This window comes from Corythoichthys intestinalis, chromosome 11 (assembly GCF_030265065.1).
Source record: "Corythoichthys intestinalis isolate RoL2023-P3 chromosome 11, ASM3026506v1, whole genome shotgun sequence".
NCBI lineage: Eukaryota > Metazoa > Chordata > Actinopteri > Syngnathiformes > Syngnathidae > Corythoichthys > Corythoichthys intestinalis.
Window position 1 is genome coordinate 23,670,835 of NC_080405.1, and position 17,013 is coordinate 23,687,847.

At 38.7% G+C, this 17,013-nt stretch overlaps 1 protein-coding gene across 1 annotated transcript in view; it reads left to right on the forward strand.

Annotated features, from left to right (window-relative positions):
- Positions 1-3,290: 3,290 nt before the first annotated feature.
- LOC130924156 (protein diaphanous homolog 1-like) overlaps positions 3,291-17,013 on the forward strand; it is a 75,636-nt gene continuing 61,913 nt past the window's right edge. The window contains 1 exon segment of the mRNA XM_057850536.1: positions 3,291-4,094. Coding sequence (XP_057706519.1) covers positions 3,996-4,094 — 99 coding nt within the window. The 5' untranslated portion in view covers positions 3,291-3,995.

Sequence of the window (17,013 nt, forward strand, 5' to 3'; positions counted from 1 at the left end):
TGCTTAGCAACGGGTCGCCATTTTGCGAAGGGGGAACGCGCAGCTAAACATTCCATTGACAAACGTCTGAAATTCAAATATTTCAGGTGTGTTTTGCATCGTTTTTCCTAAAAACGTCTTAAATATGGCTTACTATTATCACGAGTCACTGCCGACAGACGCGAGGAGGCGGTACAATTTAAAATTACCGTGTATTGGCTTGGAAATTTGCCCTTACAAACTTGCAGCTGATAGCTGGATGAACAATCCGAAGGAATGGCCTACAATGGAGTTCGATAACATCTACAACTACCTCATAAAGTCACCCAGTAAGTTGACCGTTATCAATTCTAGGCGACGAGTACTCACTATTTTGGTTTTTATTCAGTTTTTTAAAACCTTTTCATTGCCTTTAAGATACTTTTTGCATGTATTACCCTCTAATCCTTTTAACCATTGTTTTTTTTTTTGGGTTAGCTTTGAAGCAGTTGACCACAGTAGTCACGTAGCGTATTGAAACCGTCCTTGTTTGATATAACTACATTTAAGTATTTTCTTAAGGCATTTTTTTAGTACGTTCTGCCTGTATGCATCTAAACAAAACAAGTTTAGAGCGCACGGTAGTACTTTGGGTGTCAAATTTGACTCATGTAGGACGTTTCGCCGATGTAGCACATTTTGGCAGAACACGGTAATTCACCTCCAAGCGTTATTTAATTATATAAATTACGGTAATAATAACCACTGCCTAGTCTATTGAATCGTAGCAGCTAATTGGGGCAAAAAATAATTGATTAAAGTTTACTCACCAGTAGAGCTGGGAATCTTTGGGCACCTAACGATTCGATTACGATTACGATTCAGAGGCTCCGATTCGATTATAAAACGATTATTGATGCACCCCCCTCCTTTTTTTTTTTTTTTTTAATAAAGTTTTGTACATTAGTTCCAAAATTGTTCAAAAATACTCTCAGGCTAAACCAAACTACTATTTCAGTATCAAGTTAACATATAGCAGTAAACAAATATACAAAAATAACATTAAATAAAAAAACTCCAGTCCCCATTCTGTATCAGCAGCTTTAAACTACATTCAATTAATTTAATGTTGTGAATCAACCGTTAAAGTTGTTAAAATTGCTCCCGTTATTCCATAATTTCCCTTTTGTCTACTTTTGACATGTGAAAGTTTTAAAACTATTTTAAAGATAGATTCAAGTCAATATTTTACCGATTTAGGAGTATTTTAGATAAAAAGTTAATTAGGTTTGCTTGGAAAGTTCGCTACAACAGCATTGCAGGGAAGTTTACTGCTTTAAGATGGCGGCCGTTTACTAACGCCCGCATCTAGCTTTTTGCAGATGTGCTGCTACCGCTACCGAGTCTATAATCCATCTAGTCCTATATAAATGATATCTACCGTAATATTATGTAGCTTAGCTGTACTTGTAGCAGCTTTTCGGCAGCAGTCAGGTATGTTGTTGTGTTTTTTTTATCTCGTGGCATGAGTTGAGCACACCTCTACTCACCAGTACTAAAATGTCGGCTGCAAACGTAAATGTGCTTGGATTTAGGCTCCCACAGGCGAGAATAGTCCACAGAACCGTGTTCTTTTACTGATCCTCGATTAATTGCTTTCAGCCATTTGTTTTTCCTTTTCTTCACGCGAGGAAGAATGAAGAACTTAAAATGCGGCTCCCAACTCTTCCTTGTGTGACAACCCGCAACACAGCAACTTTTAGCCATTCCAACGGAAAAGACGGCAAATAAGACGAAAGTTCAATGCGTTTGTATTACAAGTGACTCTTCTTTTGCCCCATTGTCAATATGGCGACGCTTTGTTGTGGCTGGTGACGTCATTAAATGCCCGGATGTCCGACTGCCTCTATAGACCCTACTCACCTACGTCACAAAATGACGTGTCGCTGTATCAGGCCGCCATATTGTCCGTCATTTTCAAGCCCTATTCTCAATGGTTTCAATTAGTCGTGCAATTTATAGAGCAATTCATGGAAGCCCCGGTGTTATCCGACGCTGTAAACTCATTGGATGCATTGCATAAAAGGCGTTATGTGGAAAAGCTTCAGTTTATCCATTCACCAGATCCATATATGATGCCTAAATCGATGTTTTTCGACCCGCTGTCTTCGCCGTCTTTGCCTGACATCTGCTACCCTGATATTTACAACTATCTTGTCCACACAAAATCAGCCTATTCTCACGAAAGTTTGAAAAACTTTAAGAGCTTGGAGGCTTATAAATACTTCATTGCTGGTTGGGTGAAACAGGTCCTCGTCCACGAAAATTCGGCAGGAATCTATCTTGTGCTCGGGAAGGTGAGTTACGAAATTTTCAATTCAAAATCTTTTGTTCTTGCTAACATCCACTGTCAAGTCTAATGTATTTCATGTCATTTGTCAATGGAGCTAGGGCTTTTAATGTTTATATGGTTTAGCGATAGCACTCTCACTACATACATATATAATATGTAATAAATATGAAGTGCGATAGCACTACTCCAGATTGTCCCTAGTTGAATTTATTTTTTGGCTTTTGACTTCAATAGTGAAATTGTAAATTAATTGTATGACAACTGTCTTATTATCCCCTTATAATTATATATTTTCAGGTAGTTCATTCACAACGTCTGAGTGTATGTTGTCAGCGATTAGCCTAGCAATGATCTTAATTGTGGTTGTCAGCCCAAAACCCTCTAAATATATATTAAATGCATCTTACCGGATATAAAATGACTACTACATAATCTGTGGTAATCGTTTGGAGCCCAGTTTTCTCGTCGAATTGCAGCAGTCCATTTCGCTCTGCTCTCCGGGTCTCTCGGAATACGGTAGAACTTCAAGTCTCTCGGTCTATCTTCTCTGTTATTGCAACCGACCGCCACACACGCCTTCACCATTTTGATTATTAATGTTAACGAGCAGAGAAACACGCCATAATAGGAGGAATTCACGTAGCGGTAATGCGTCAACACGACGAGTTGACGGACAATATGGCGCGGGGGCGTGGTTGTGACGTCATGTGAGTAGGGTCAATTGGTCGTGTAAGCAAAATGATCTGCCAGTTTGGCAGGCTTTCTCCAAAAAAAAAAAAATAAATAAATAAAAAAAAAATAAACATTTTGGCGTTTAGGTCACTTTTCAAAAGTTGCTATGACATTTCAATCAAATTATATGGAGTAGCTAAAATGGTTGCTTGAAAACAAGTTGCTGGGGTAGTCTGAAAGTTGCTAAAAGTATAAAACAGAAGGCAAACCAGGAAGCAGTTCAGGTGTAGTTCACGCTGGCCCCGCCCACACAAACAGCTTTGGGCGAACTGTCAGAAGAAGTTCAAACAGGAAGACGACCGCACCGGCTCGGTGTTAAAGCAGTCTATTTACAGCAGTCATGGCGGAGTTTTAAAGTTGACTAGACCCGTTGCCCTCATGGAAAGTCAAGTGGAAGCCGTAGTGGCGCCAGGGCAACATTAACGAAGCATACCCGTCGTTTGAAACCATCAAGAGGGGGGGGCTTCACTTCACTTGTGGCCAGACAAAGTGGCCTCGCTAAAGCTAACGCTAGCTGTGTTTGCGACGAACTTTGTTGAACTAAACTCATCTCGTAAATAACTTCTCTACACTTTCAACGCGGATGCTGATGACTTAAGTCCTAATTTGTATGTCTTCAGGAAGTTATCTGGTTTATGGTGTGCACGTCCCAGCGACGGTCCGCTGCGCTTTGAATTTCCCTCCTTCTGGAAGACAGACAGGCGGCTTAGCGAGGAGTTCAGTCGGCGAGTTTGGCTCGGAACCAGATCATTAGCAACTCGGTGCTAATTGTGGCTAGTTAGCCGGAGTGCCAGCCAGGCCCTGAGGAAATTATTGTTATTATTACTTGCTCTTTATTATTTTGGTTGTTCGTCAGCGCATTCGTTTGCTTTGAGTGTCTTTTTTGCGTCAGCGAGATTACCTCCATGCGTAGACTATTTTGACTTCAGTTGAAAGGATTAACTTTACGAATATGGATTCGCACACGGGATACGCCGCCTCTGCTCCTGGTCCCAAGAAAGACAAGAAATCAAAGAAGGGCTACGAGGACGGAGAGGGCAAAAAGAAATTTGTAAGTATCCAATTAGCGTATTTGCTGGCGACTCGCGTTGTGTTTTGGTTCATGGTTTCTCTATTGAAGTTGCTCAGTGTTTAAACTAGCGTTTTAAGAGAAAATGCACTGTCCTCAATCGTACAACCTGCAAATTCGTTCCTGTTCAAGCGTTAAAACCAGCTGTATAGTTGTGCTTTAACTATCACATTTGTCTGAAGAAACACAAGAGGAAGTGTCAAAATAGAAGGAAGTACCTGCCCCCTTGAGCGCTTTGCACCCTTAGAGCTGTTTCACTTAAAGACATGGTCCACATTTTGTGTAAAAATGTCCACAATATATTTGTATATATATTTTCTTTAAAACGTTTGACTAATGTTCTTGTTAAACAGACGGTTTCAGGGTTAGCCCATTGATTTTTTTTTGTCCATTATCTCATGCGGAGTCAGCATGTGATTCACTTGACGTGTCTCTTCAGTGGTGCCTGTCACAACTCACCAGTCATTGCTAAGGCACACTTGTGTTGCATAACTCTGCTTGTTAGTCACCTCTAGCAGCAGGTGAAAAGTGATAGGACGCACACTGTCACAATCAGTAACCATGGTGGAGAGGAACGTGTGATAGCTGAGTAAACTGTAGTAGCACATTTGTATTTTGCACATTTTACTAATAACACACTTTCTACTGAGTAGCCTTGAGTCTAATTTTTCTTTCCAAGTGCTCCACTACAGGCACTGTTTTTTTCATAACTGTGTATTTCCATAACAAAAGGTGAAGCAATAGACATCTCATGCAGTGTTTCAGGAATTCCAATGTGTGCATATTTTTGATAGAAGTATGCGTAAACATGAGTCAGACACAAATCTGTTGTGCCTAGAGATAACACTGAGTACATTAGTCTGTGTTTGCATGACTATGGTGCCCTCCATAGACTCGAGCTATGTCCTTGACACCAATAGTCTGTAGAAACTCATATATTCGAATATGAACTGGTCGTCTTTATTATGCGAGACACACAACAGAGTTGAGAGCTCATGACTGAAAAGTTTGGGAAACAAAACAACTTGATTATTTTGTAAAATTATATTTCTTTTCACAGCTTTGCTGGTGAACAATCCAATCCAGTGCTGTTCTGCATTGGGTTTGTTAATAAAGAACCAGTTTTTAGAGTTGTCAAAAAATTAAGCAGAATGCCAGCTGATAGATGTACAGTCTGATTTTATAGGGACAAATTAAGGCCACGGAATAGAAAGATTTAAAGGCAAAAAAATCATGGAAGTACTTGGGCGGGACTCCAAAATAGAACACTTGTTGATGTCATTGAAGAATTAATCCTAAAATGATTTTCCCTTTCTTTCAGTAATATCCTCACTTGCTGCCTTAATAGAAAATACTTTGGCTGCCACTATAATTCAGGCATGAAGATCTCTCACCTTTCGGCGAAATTCGCTGTTTTGAATTCAAGCGCTTTACACTACATCGCCATCCACCTACTGGTGACGCAGCACCAGGAGCAATGTGGGGTTTAGTATCTTGTTCAAAGATATTATAGGCGAGGTTATCAGGGGAGAAAATCGAAGCCACATCCTCTGGGTTGGGGGACAACTACTCTACCACTGAGCCACGCCACCCCACCCTACGTGAATTGTGTAGCTCCGAGGAGAGATGTAAAAAAAAAAAAATTGTTATTATTGTCATGCGATTAACTTAGTAAAGGTGTGCCAAAAATCGATTATTATATTATTCTTCTGTGTTCAAGTTATTTTTCAGAGCGAGAGTGGAAGAGAGATAGTTCGTTGCTTCTTGCCTTTCAGTTGTCCAGCAGTAGGTTCAAATCGTGTTAATTGGAAAATGTCCCTGGTGTGTTGTTAAGTCCCGTGTACGTCTACAAGAGGTGAGTACACGAACCCTCTTGTACTGTTTAGCCTTTATTGTTGTTGTTTTTTAGATGTTACTCGTTAGCGCCGAGCGCTATGCTAATTAGTGACTTGTATTTCCATGTCAAGTTGTGCGTTGTTTGGTGGTGTACAAAAGTTATTCCAGATGCAGAACGTTTAAAACCAGGGTTAAGTACAGCGGTAACACTATAAACATTCAAAATAGTACAGAAATCTTTGAAAACAAAGTATATTGGTTAAAAGACGTCTTATTTCTAAAGACAGTTTCCAGAAAATGTGGAAATCATTCCACCAGTGTAAATTTGATTGTATTGTTGAGAGAAATAAGTACTGCTGTTTGAAACTGCTAATGTTTTTGCACCTTCTTGTGAAAAAGAGCATCTTGTTTTATATAGGTATGTTGAGAAATAAGTACTGCCTTTAAAATGGTTAATGATTTTGCACTTTCTTGTAAAATAAAAATCATTAGGATATTTTAAATAAATAATGGACATAAATTTGTTTGGCTACATTATTAATTAGTAATGTATGATAATCGTGATCGTCAACACCGTGATCATCATTCAGTTGTCGAATCGTAGCACCCTGAATTGTAATCGAATCGAATCGAATCGGGGGTACCTCCTGCAGATCACTGAAACACAGTGTGGGTCGACAAAGCTCAATATTTTGTTGGGTTGTACAGTGTACCGGAACATATTTCCTCCACAACCTTCTCACCTTTTTAACCCCTGACCCATTTTCATGCCTGATAATTAAAAGTTAAATGTGGCTGACATCTGTGCAAACGTCGTTTGACTAAATGACATTTCATGACCTCTCGCTAGTATGTTCGGACCAAACTTGACGTCAAGTATTTGACTCAAAGCACAGTGAGATGTGAGTCTCCGGTCTCCAATAGTGTCACAGCACAGTATGTTTACATTCTTAACAGCTGGGATGCCACATGTCATTGTAATGGCAGCATTAAGCAAGTCGATAGTGTACAATAGCAATGCAATTTCCCCAATCAACCAAATATGTTTCTCTATAAAAGGGCATTTAAATGTACCTCCCAGGTTCCCAGTATTCCAGTGTTGTAGTGTGTGTAATATTGGGGATGTGGTTCATTTGGACAATAAGTGTGCCCTCTCATCAAGCATTAAATCTTTCCAGCATGTACCTTCGCGCAACAGTGCATCCACTTCCTGGGGGAACCACCTCAGCAAAAGCCCAATTTAACATAATGACTCAACAAGGTAAAGTGACGAGGTCTAGCTGAATCCTGGTTCGAGTACATACCTCCCTAGTTCTTTATTATTTTATTTGTGCAACACGGCACACACTGTTCTCAGAGACGAAAAGATGGGTATTTCGGAGGTTTTCAGTTGGTAAACACATTTTTGCTTGTATAAATAAAAGAACGTATGACAGTCAGAATGTTCTACCTATTTTATGAATAATGATGATGCTTTACCATTTTAGTATAAGCCCCTTCGAACATATTCCCTAATTTCTGCTTCCTCGTGTTACTTTTCTTGCCGAATAGTGTATAATATGCATCATCATTAGTATGACTTATTAGGCTGTCAAGAATGCAGCAGCACCTAAGAGTGCCCTTCATAGGAATAGATAAATATTGAATAGTCTTTGTTTTAATTAAGTTTACCTTTTTTTTTACCTTTATTTGAAGGAAAAAAGGCAGCTAAGTTGGGAAAAGGCCATTATCTTTAGTCTACACTGTTTATATTGTCCCGGGCAATTTTAAAATGGAGATCATCAATTGAAAAATAAAAAGGCTGATTTTGCTAATAAGCTGTGACTTAACGAATCTAGTATTTCAATGGTGTGGAATGGCAGACTAAGTATTGGCAGATAGCGAACAGTCAATGAAAAGTCAGATTTTGTTGCCATACACGCATTTCATATGTGAATATAATGCTTATCTATTCTCTATTTTCTTATATTTTTGTTGATTTTTTAAAAACTACTAGTTAGTTAGTGTGCTGTAGCACACTCGTGCTTGTTTGACAGACAGACTGCCCAGCCTAACTTCATATGTACCATCTGTAGAGTTGCTAAAGTTACACAGAACAAAAGAAGGGCTGTGTTGTGCCGCAGCTAATATTCAAAGTAGCAGCAAAGGTAATTTCTACCAGCAATTTCCTTTTCTTCAATTCCAGTTAAGAGCTATGTAAGATGTTTGTTCATATTGTGAAACATTTTGTGTGATTTCTTTCAAATTGTAGTCTGGCATCATGATCTTCTGGGGCTGCTTTCACTTGGTTTAGTGTGCTTGAAATGAAACTACACTATGTGAGCCAGCACATTGACTTTGGAGTAGCTCTCTTTGATATTCATATGAAAATCCATAGAAAAGCCGCAACGTCTTGGACAGAAGCACTTCTGGCAACCTTACCTTTTATGTGCTGAACTTAAAATACAGCAAATAAATATATTAGTGTCGTCCACAACAACCTATGATTTTGTGTGGAGTTATGCACTGAACTAATACATTTGGATGGATGATGTTAACTTAAAATACAGCAAATATATATTATTGAATATATTAGTGTCGTCCACAACAACCTTTGATTTTGTGTGGAGTTTTGCACTGAACTATTACATTTGGATGGGTGATATTAACTCTTTCAGTGTTATTGATGATGATGGGTGTCTAATCAGGGCCATGCAAATTGCAGCTCTTGAGCTGCATGCGCTTTTCACACTTCTGCTTTTAATTTAAATTACAACCCCAATTCCAATCAAATTGGGGCATTAAATCAATGTCAACCTATATTTAATTCAATATAGTACAAAGACGTCTTAATTTATATATTGATGGAATTTTGTGTCTGCATGCGTGTCTGTGTATGTTCGTTTCCAATGGATGGCTCAATCGATTTTCTTGAAACTTTATACATTTGTACTATAAGCCTCTATGAGTGTTCTTAAGTAGGTTTTGTATCGTAGTACCCCCGAAAAGTTTCGAAAATCCATAATAAAAAAATAGGGTTGCAGAAGGAATGGCCCGATTTTGACCAAATTTGACACACTCATAGAGAGAGACATCAATAGTGTTTCTCAGAAGTTCCATGGTTGCAAAGATTTCAATAGTGCAGAAAACCGTGTCGGATTTTAACGAAAATTGGCAGATTCGTTGTTGGGGTCATTGATAGTCACTAGTGTTGCACCGATACCATTTTTTTGGCCCGATACAGATACCTGGCTGTGCAGTATCGGCCGATACCGATACCATTCCGATACCACTCTGTTAGCAAAAAAAACAAAACAAAAACAAAACATATATACAGTACTGTGCAAAGGTTTTAGGCAGGTGTCTATATTATGTGTATTTATATGTATATATATATATATATATATATATATATATATATACGTCATTCAAGAAAAGTTTAGGGCAAGTGCCTATTTTTGGTTATAAAATATATATATATATATATATACGTCATTCAAGAAAAGTTTAGGGCAAGTGCCTATTTTTGTTTATAAAATATATATGTACGTATAAAGGATGCAACGATACAGTTAAGTCATGGTTCGGTATGATTTTCGATACAATTCAATACATTTAATGCTCTGAAACAGAAAATACAACTGTAATTATTATTATTATTTTTATTTGCTAACAAGCAAAAATAACATCATATAAACAAGCATTTTAGTGCATAATATTAATGCGCTTACTTCTTACTGATCTGAAGAAATTTTGTATATAAGTGCTGAGAACAATCTTTACTGTTTGTAAAGTGGGGCACACTGTTGATTGCTGCAGCTCTCTTAGCAGCTATATTTACCATTTAAGCAAAACATCCTATTTGTGGTCCGAGTCCATCTGTAACATGTACTGAATTAACAGTATTTGCAGCATTATCTATAGTCAGTGGTATGGATTGATTTGGCCTGCTTAACTTCCATTCAGTCATGGCGGTTTCTAATTCATCAATGTATATGGCTCACGCAGCTAATTGCATGGGATGTAATGTAGCACATCTAGGTTGCTATTTGATGATATCTAGTGTGTGCGCACGAGAGTTAGCATGGGATCTAACTTGTGACATCTAGGTTGCTATTTGATTATATCTAGTGTGCGCGCTGCGCCGCTTGAGTGTTTTCTGGCCACAGAAGTCACTTCTGCTCATTACTGCACACATATGACAATCGACTTTCATAAACAGGACGAGTTTGAAGTACGGCGCTCTTAATTTGCCACTCATTGTTCATCATGAAACCATGAGTTTGTTTAGTCTCCAACGGTTTTAACCGTTCTGATTCCATCGGCGATGTGATAGCAGGCGTACGCTTATGCATGCTAATCGTGTGTGAATGCCATGTTAGATGAGCAGCGTAACATCGCTGGTATGCGTTGTAGTTTACATCTTTAAAATTGAAGACAAAGGAGTTAATTTCGTTTGGTAATTTTGAGACAAAACCATACAGATGTCATGCATCGGGATTTGGGAAGTTAGCTTACGTGGGGAGGACAGTACATTTGCGTTCAAGTGATGCCAGTAGATGGTATCGGCGCCCTAAATGTTGGTACTCGTCGATACCGATACCACCAATTCGGGCTGGATCGGCGCCCCCTGCCGATACTGGAATCGGTATCGGTGCAACTTTAATAGTCACCATGGAAATTTTAACATGGGAGCGGCCCCAAATGAATCAACAAATTGACAATCAATAAACCGTTAGTTTTGTGCGGAGTTAAATTGGCACCTTTATAACATGCCGCCATTAATGGGTTCAAGCCTTATATGCATAGATAACAACGGTTCTACCATTGGGGCAGGTGTTCCCAGAAGTGTACCAATGTGGCCCGGATTGTTAGGAACGAAGTAAAATTGACATGCTCTGGTTTCCAATGTATGTCCAATCTCATTTATAAAAACCATTTTTCAGGCGAGCAAAATTAAACAACTTGTTGTCTCAGCACCAGGCTTGCACAATATATTGTTTGAACATCGCCATCGCAATGTGCACATGTAGAATAGTTTCATCGCAGGATGTGCAATTATTATCATTTATTTTATTGTTTTGCTTCATAAAAGCAGCATGTGTGCAGGGACATGGCCTCCTGGATCCCTTTCCTATACAGCAATCGTCATTGTTCACAGATGAACCCAGTAGCCTAGATTAAATTGTATTATATGATTAAAATGTGGTTATGGTGAATCAACCAGTTTCCCCAAACAGAGCTATTCTAGTCATATGGTGAAAATTCTTCTCGCTAAATATCGCAATTATTATCGCATTACAGTGATCCCTCGTTTTTCGCAGTAAATGAGACCAGTACCCGCCGCGATAAGTGAAAAAACGCGAAAAACGCGAAGTAGCGCCATCCCCCAAAGAAAAACAACATATTTTTGTTTTGTGTTCAATGTATTTATTCAGATTTAGCATTTGAAAGAGATAAATATAAGACATGTTTTTTCACCTTTTTTTCCACCCAAAGTATAATTAAAAAACAAAATATATATGTTTTAATAAATGTTTTTTGAAGCACTTCAAATGTAATAATTATGATTAGTTTTAAACATGTTACTGTCCCACCGAAATATTTTTAAAGAAGAGTAAAGTAGTAGTAGAAAATTGTTTGGATTTATTAAATGCTTCACTGAGTGAGTCTACTCAAATCCGCTCGGAGCTGGTGACTTACACACAATGATGTTTTAATGTCACGGTAAACCTTGAAACCGGTAACTGGAACATGCCTACGTGCCACAGCAACTGTTTAACAAGTTAAATGATGATTGACGCATGCGGTGCTTCAGAAGTTCGTGACTCTGGCAAGATCAAACACATTCATCAGTCAATCATCGTTAACTTAAATAAACAACTCCAGTGCATGTCCACTGCTTGCCTGACGAACAAAGAGCAGGGAGAGGGAGACTCAGTGATCAGCTCGGGACAGCTCATCTGTGTTTTATTTATTTATTTTTTAATTGAAATTATATCCGCTATGAACTGAGGGCACGAAGTTTGAAGCGCAAAGTATTAAGGGATCCCTATATAACGCGGACCGCCAAAAAGTCGCAATTTTAGTTTTTGCCAATATCGTTCAGCCCTACTCAGTACTGAAAATCCGAGGTAAACGCCACAAACCTTCTATAAAGAAAGGAATATATACTTATGTTTGATCACGGATGCACACGAAGGAAAGTTTGTGACACACACCTAGCATGTGGCTGCGGTCAACATGACTGCACTCCGGTCTGTCACCGTTAACTCCTTGAGCATATGTTTATGCCGTATTCATGTTGCATGTGTATGGTTATGCTGAAGTTATTTATTTAGCACCTCTGGATGATATTGAAAAGCCAACTGAATGTAAAAGACTGCTTATTCATCGCCACAGAAGCTTTGGGAGCAAAATCTGACAACAAAAGACAATGTTACTAAGTCACTAACATTATAGCTAGAAAGATATTCACCCTGTGGGGTTTGTTGTTTTTAAGTTGCGAGTGGTAGCATTTCGCCTCGAATATAATAATGGACTCCTCTCTGTAAAGTTTAAAGCCATGGACATACCGCTCCACTGCATATTGCAACCCTCTCTGGCTGCTTCTAGACGAAAATCATAAAAAAAAAAAAAAAATCATTTCATTTACAAAACAAAACTATCGCCAGCTATGGTAGTGCAAATTCAGAAATTTTATCTCCCGCCATCATCCATTAATCATTCGTTCACTCAGTCACTGTCACTGAGAGAATTTGACAGCCTTGGGTTGTCAGTTTTTCAAGGGAGCGTAGTTTAGCGATAGGTCCAAAGTCGGCCAAAAATCAAGGGGAGGCCCTGATTTCGAGATTTCTTCTGTTTCGATTCAACAAACCTTGGCCCCAACAACCCAGCACAAGTAGTATTCCTGGCAATGCCGGGCTTTACTGCTTGTTGAGTATAAAAAGAGCGTCCGTGAATTGCTAAGTCATACACAAGCAAAAATGGGGAGATTTGACCTCTTTTTGAATATATGCATAAAAAAGTAGTCAAAGCATTTAAGGACAATGTTGCTCAATGTACAATCACGGACCCATCCCCCCACCTGAAGGCAGAGATCACCTTCTCATCCACCAGAGTGAACCTGGGGCGGGGGTTGTAGTGAGTATTCCCTCACCTGCTCAACGCATCACCGTGGGTATCTCCCTAGTGCAAGAGTGCCCAATCCTCTCGAGAGGAATGGTACCAGAGTCCAAGCTGTGTGGAGGTGAGCCCGCAAAGTTAGATTACCAGCCAAATAAAGAGAGGGCAGGCGGTCTTTAAAAAAAAAAAAAAAAAGACCAGCGTTGAGGCAGAGACTGATGCACCACAGGCTGTGCTCAGTTCTGCCTTGTAAAATGCATAGCGTTAGCCACCTACGTAACAAAACAATCCACCAAGTAACTTCTTTTTCATATATTTACCCTTTTAAACTTTTGTAAAAAAAAAAAAAAAATTTTTTTTTCTTTGTTTGGATCGATTATTCATCATCTAACATATTGGAGTAAATGCAACAGTTACAAAAAAAAACAAAAAACAATTAAGTGATAGTTATGAGGTAGATATCCGTGTCTTTTTTACAGACACCATTTTTTCATTGTGATGTAATTTGTTTAAAAGTTTAAAATATTGGAGTGAATAATTTTTTAAAGTCGTTTTTTTTTTAAATGAAAGACATCAATTAATGATTCTAAGCTAAAAATGACTGACATGTCGAATAATGAATATAATTACGGAGCTTCTTTTTATGGCTGGGTTGAAACAAAAGCGGTTGTGCAATGTCTGTAAATGGGGGTTTCCAGGGTAGAAAGGACAAATTAAAATTAGTTCGGGGGCTTAATGCGCCATGAATCTATTACAGCATATAGACATATTTTTCTATCAAACACAAGTTATTTTGGCTTAAAATACAACTGCTTATTTTAAAGAGGGGTGCATAGATGGGATGTTGTGTTCGTCGACACATTTACATCGTCGACTATTTTATATATATAATAGTATGTATATATTCGGTATATATATGTAATACACAGTGGGACCTAGACATATGAACGTTTCGGTAAACTAAATATTCAGTTTAGGTTGTAAGGTTTTTCAACACTTTTTTTTTTTTTTTTTGCTTCACATTATGCAAAAATATTCAAAACTCAAAAGATACCACATTCTTTAATTCTGACTAGCAGAACATTTTAGAAGTCAAAAATACGCCTATACTGTCCTCGCTAAGATGTTGGTACTCAGCCTAAGCTAAACAGTGAGCTACGTCCGTGTGTTTTGCTGCCTTTATTTAGCTGTTTCTGACGTCACGGCTTTACAGAGTGAAACGAATTAGTGAAACTAGAAAATAAAAATAAAATACATTTTAATGTTTCCATACTTGTGTTCTGCTATGTCATATCTCTGAATGAGTGATTGTGATAAGCGGTGCCTGGCCTAGCGAATGAGTGTGTTGTTGATTGTTGTTGGCTCATCATTTAGCTGTTAACTGGATAACATGTAAACATTTAGGTTGCATGGGGGCTGTCGCCTGGGTGTCAGTTGTAGCTGTTGTAGCTAATATATGAAACTAAATGGTCTTATTAAGCTTTTGTTCTGTTCAATAAAATAACTGAAAATTATGTTCTGGCTCTGTATAACTTACTGAGACATTACAATACCCTTCTCAAAGGGTTTCAATTTTTTTTCAATGTAATTGTCTTGGTAATAGATAGAAAAAAATGCGAAAAAAAAAAAATTGATCTTGGTGTATTGTTTACATTCCATAAACCTGGCATCTGAACGGGTGTGTAGACATTAACTGCAAATGTAAATGCAGCACAATTGTTGTGCGCACGTAGTGATGAATGTTTAGTATTCTGTGCTTAAGGATCTTAGTAGAAGGCTGTTTGGTTTGCCTCAGTGTCTGTTCTGACTGGATGTGAGAGCAGGTTGTGTAATAAACGTGCTGGTGACCAATTTGTTAAGGCGAGCGCTTCAAGGAATGTAGAGTCACTACACAAGTGAAATACCTTTCTTCTCTTGGACTCTATTTCACCTTGTTTATCCTTTCAGTCACATAATATTTTATTTTCTCTTGGAAATGTAGTTTAACAGTTTAACATGCCTGGTAGTTTGCCTACTTGAATGCTTAGTGTATGAAAAGTCTACCACCAAACATTTTGGGGATGTCGTGGCTCAGTGGTAGTGTAGTCATTCCCAAACCCCGGGTTTGACACTTGACACTTAAAGAGCATATGTCACCAGAAAAAAAGTCTTAAATGGCATTATTATGTGAATTAGAATCATATTTTGAGACGATTCGACTATATACAACAATTTAGCAAAGCGCAGATGACGAGAAATTAGTCTTTTAATCTGCCGGTTAGCCACGCCTACCATTATAGGGCTTTAGCGTCCCCAACAGGTGGATGACGTCAGCGGTAGACTGGGCTCATCGGTTTTACAATTCAGCCCATTGAGGGGGAATTGTTCAGAGCGAGGAAAACGCGACGAAGAGAGCCGCAAAATGTCATTGTTTCAGTCTCTCTACTCCAATATTTTTACAGGATATTCTTTTTATCCAAGTATTTTTCCCCAATAGCTATATAAATGGCTTGAGAAGGACCAGTCAGCCCGTCGAGGGGGAACTATTCACAACAAGGAAAACGCGACGAAGAGAGCGGCAAAATGTCATTGTTTCTGTCCCTTTACTTCCATATTTTTACAGGATATTCTTTTTATCCAAGTATTTTCCCCAATTGCTAAATAAATGGCATGGTCATGACAAATAACAATCTTGTGCTAAATGGAATATGAAATAATAAAAATCCATTTATTCAAGACGACATGGCAAAATTACTCCATAATGGTCAAAACTGTCGACTTCACCTTTACTGTAGCACCTCCCGAACGATATTTCATGACACCTAAATCGGACATATGTTATTTCCCTTCCCCGGCTTCGGAGAATGTAAACAAACCAGAAGGAGTGACAGCTAGCCGACATGCTAACCCGAACCGAGGGATGTTTCAAAGTCTTCGAAGTGGAAAATCACACGTAACTAGCCTGGATTATTTGACATGACGACCCGGTTGTCGAATGTCTTCGCGGATCGGCAAACCGCCCGGCGGAGAGCAATTTACAGTTCGTTCCCGGGAGGAGGGTGGCTGGAGTTGTTGTGCAGCTAACGTGCTAACAGCTAACTGCTAATGAGCATGAGGAGAGCTTTTTACATGCCTATCAATGATCAAACCTAAGTAGTCCTTTATTTAAAGGAATTTTGTAGTGTTTACTTTGTAATCACTGTATTCGTATTTGACATAATACAAAACAAGATGTTTACTCACTTCCTCGTAAGTCCAATGGTCCCACAATAAATATCCACGGTGAATGGGAACCTTTTGAAACTCCAAAAAGGCGCATACGCCTCTCCCGCACACAGAATGATTTTTCTGCAGCCGTTTGGCTGGCGTGATGCGAAAAATAAACGTATTAATCCGCAAAATCTGCTGAATCCTTCGTCCTCATACACAACAGTACACTGTATAGTGAAGAGGACGTCTTCTACCGTACACGTCACAGCGCCCTCCTCCTCAATGCAAGACCAAAGCCGGAAGTCACTCATTTTCATGGCGCGGGATTCAAAAAACTAAATAAATATAGCGATCGCTTCCACACACATCCAAACGGTCCATATCATTCAGGGGCATAAAATACCGCGTGTATTATGAAATAAACATGCTTTTTCGTGTCACAGGCACTTTAATGACAGAAAGAAGCATTAATGACTGTTAGTAGTGTAAACAAATATTGGTCAGACAATATTTGTATCTTACAATACTTTGTATCACACAGCAGCCTGACTCTTGTCAGTTCACCATTTCATCTGTTAGGACACAATCTTAACCGTCAAAAATAATCAGTGCACATATGTTATCTGTAATGAGTTTGCACTCATTTCTCCTTAGGCAAATTAAACCTTCTACTTGTTTATGGCAGAAAACACTCAGGTGGCTTGCAGTTCCGCTCTGGGACCCCCGATTTGGCCAAATTTCAAAATTGTCCTCTATGCATGTGTGATACATC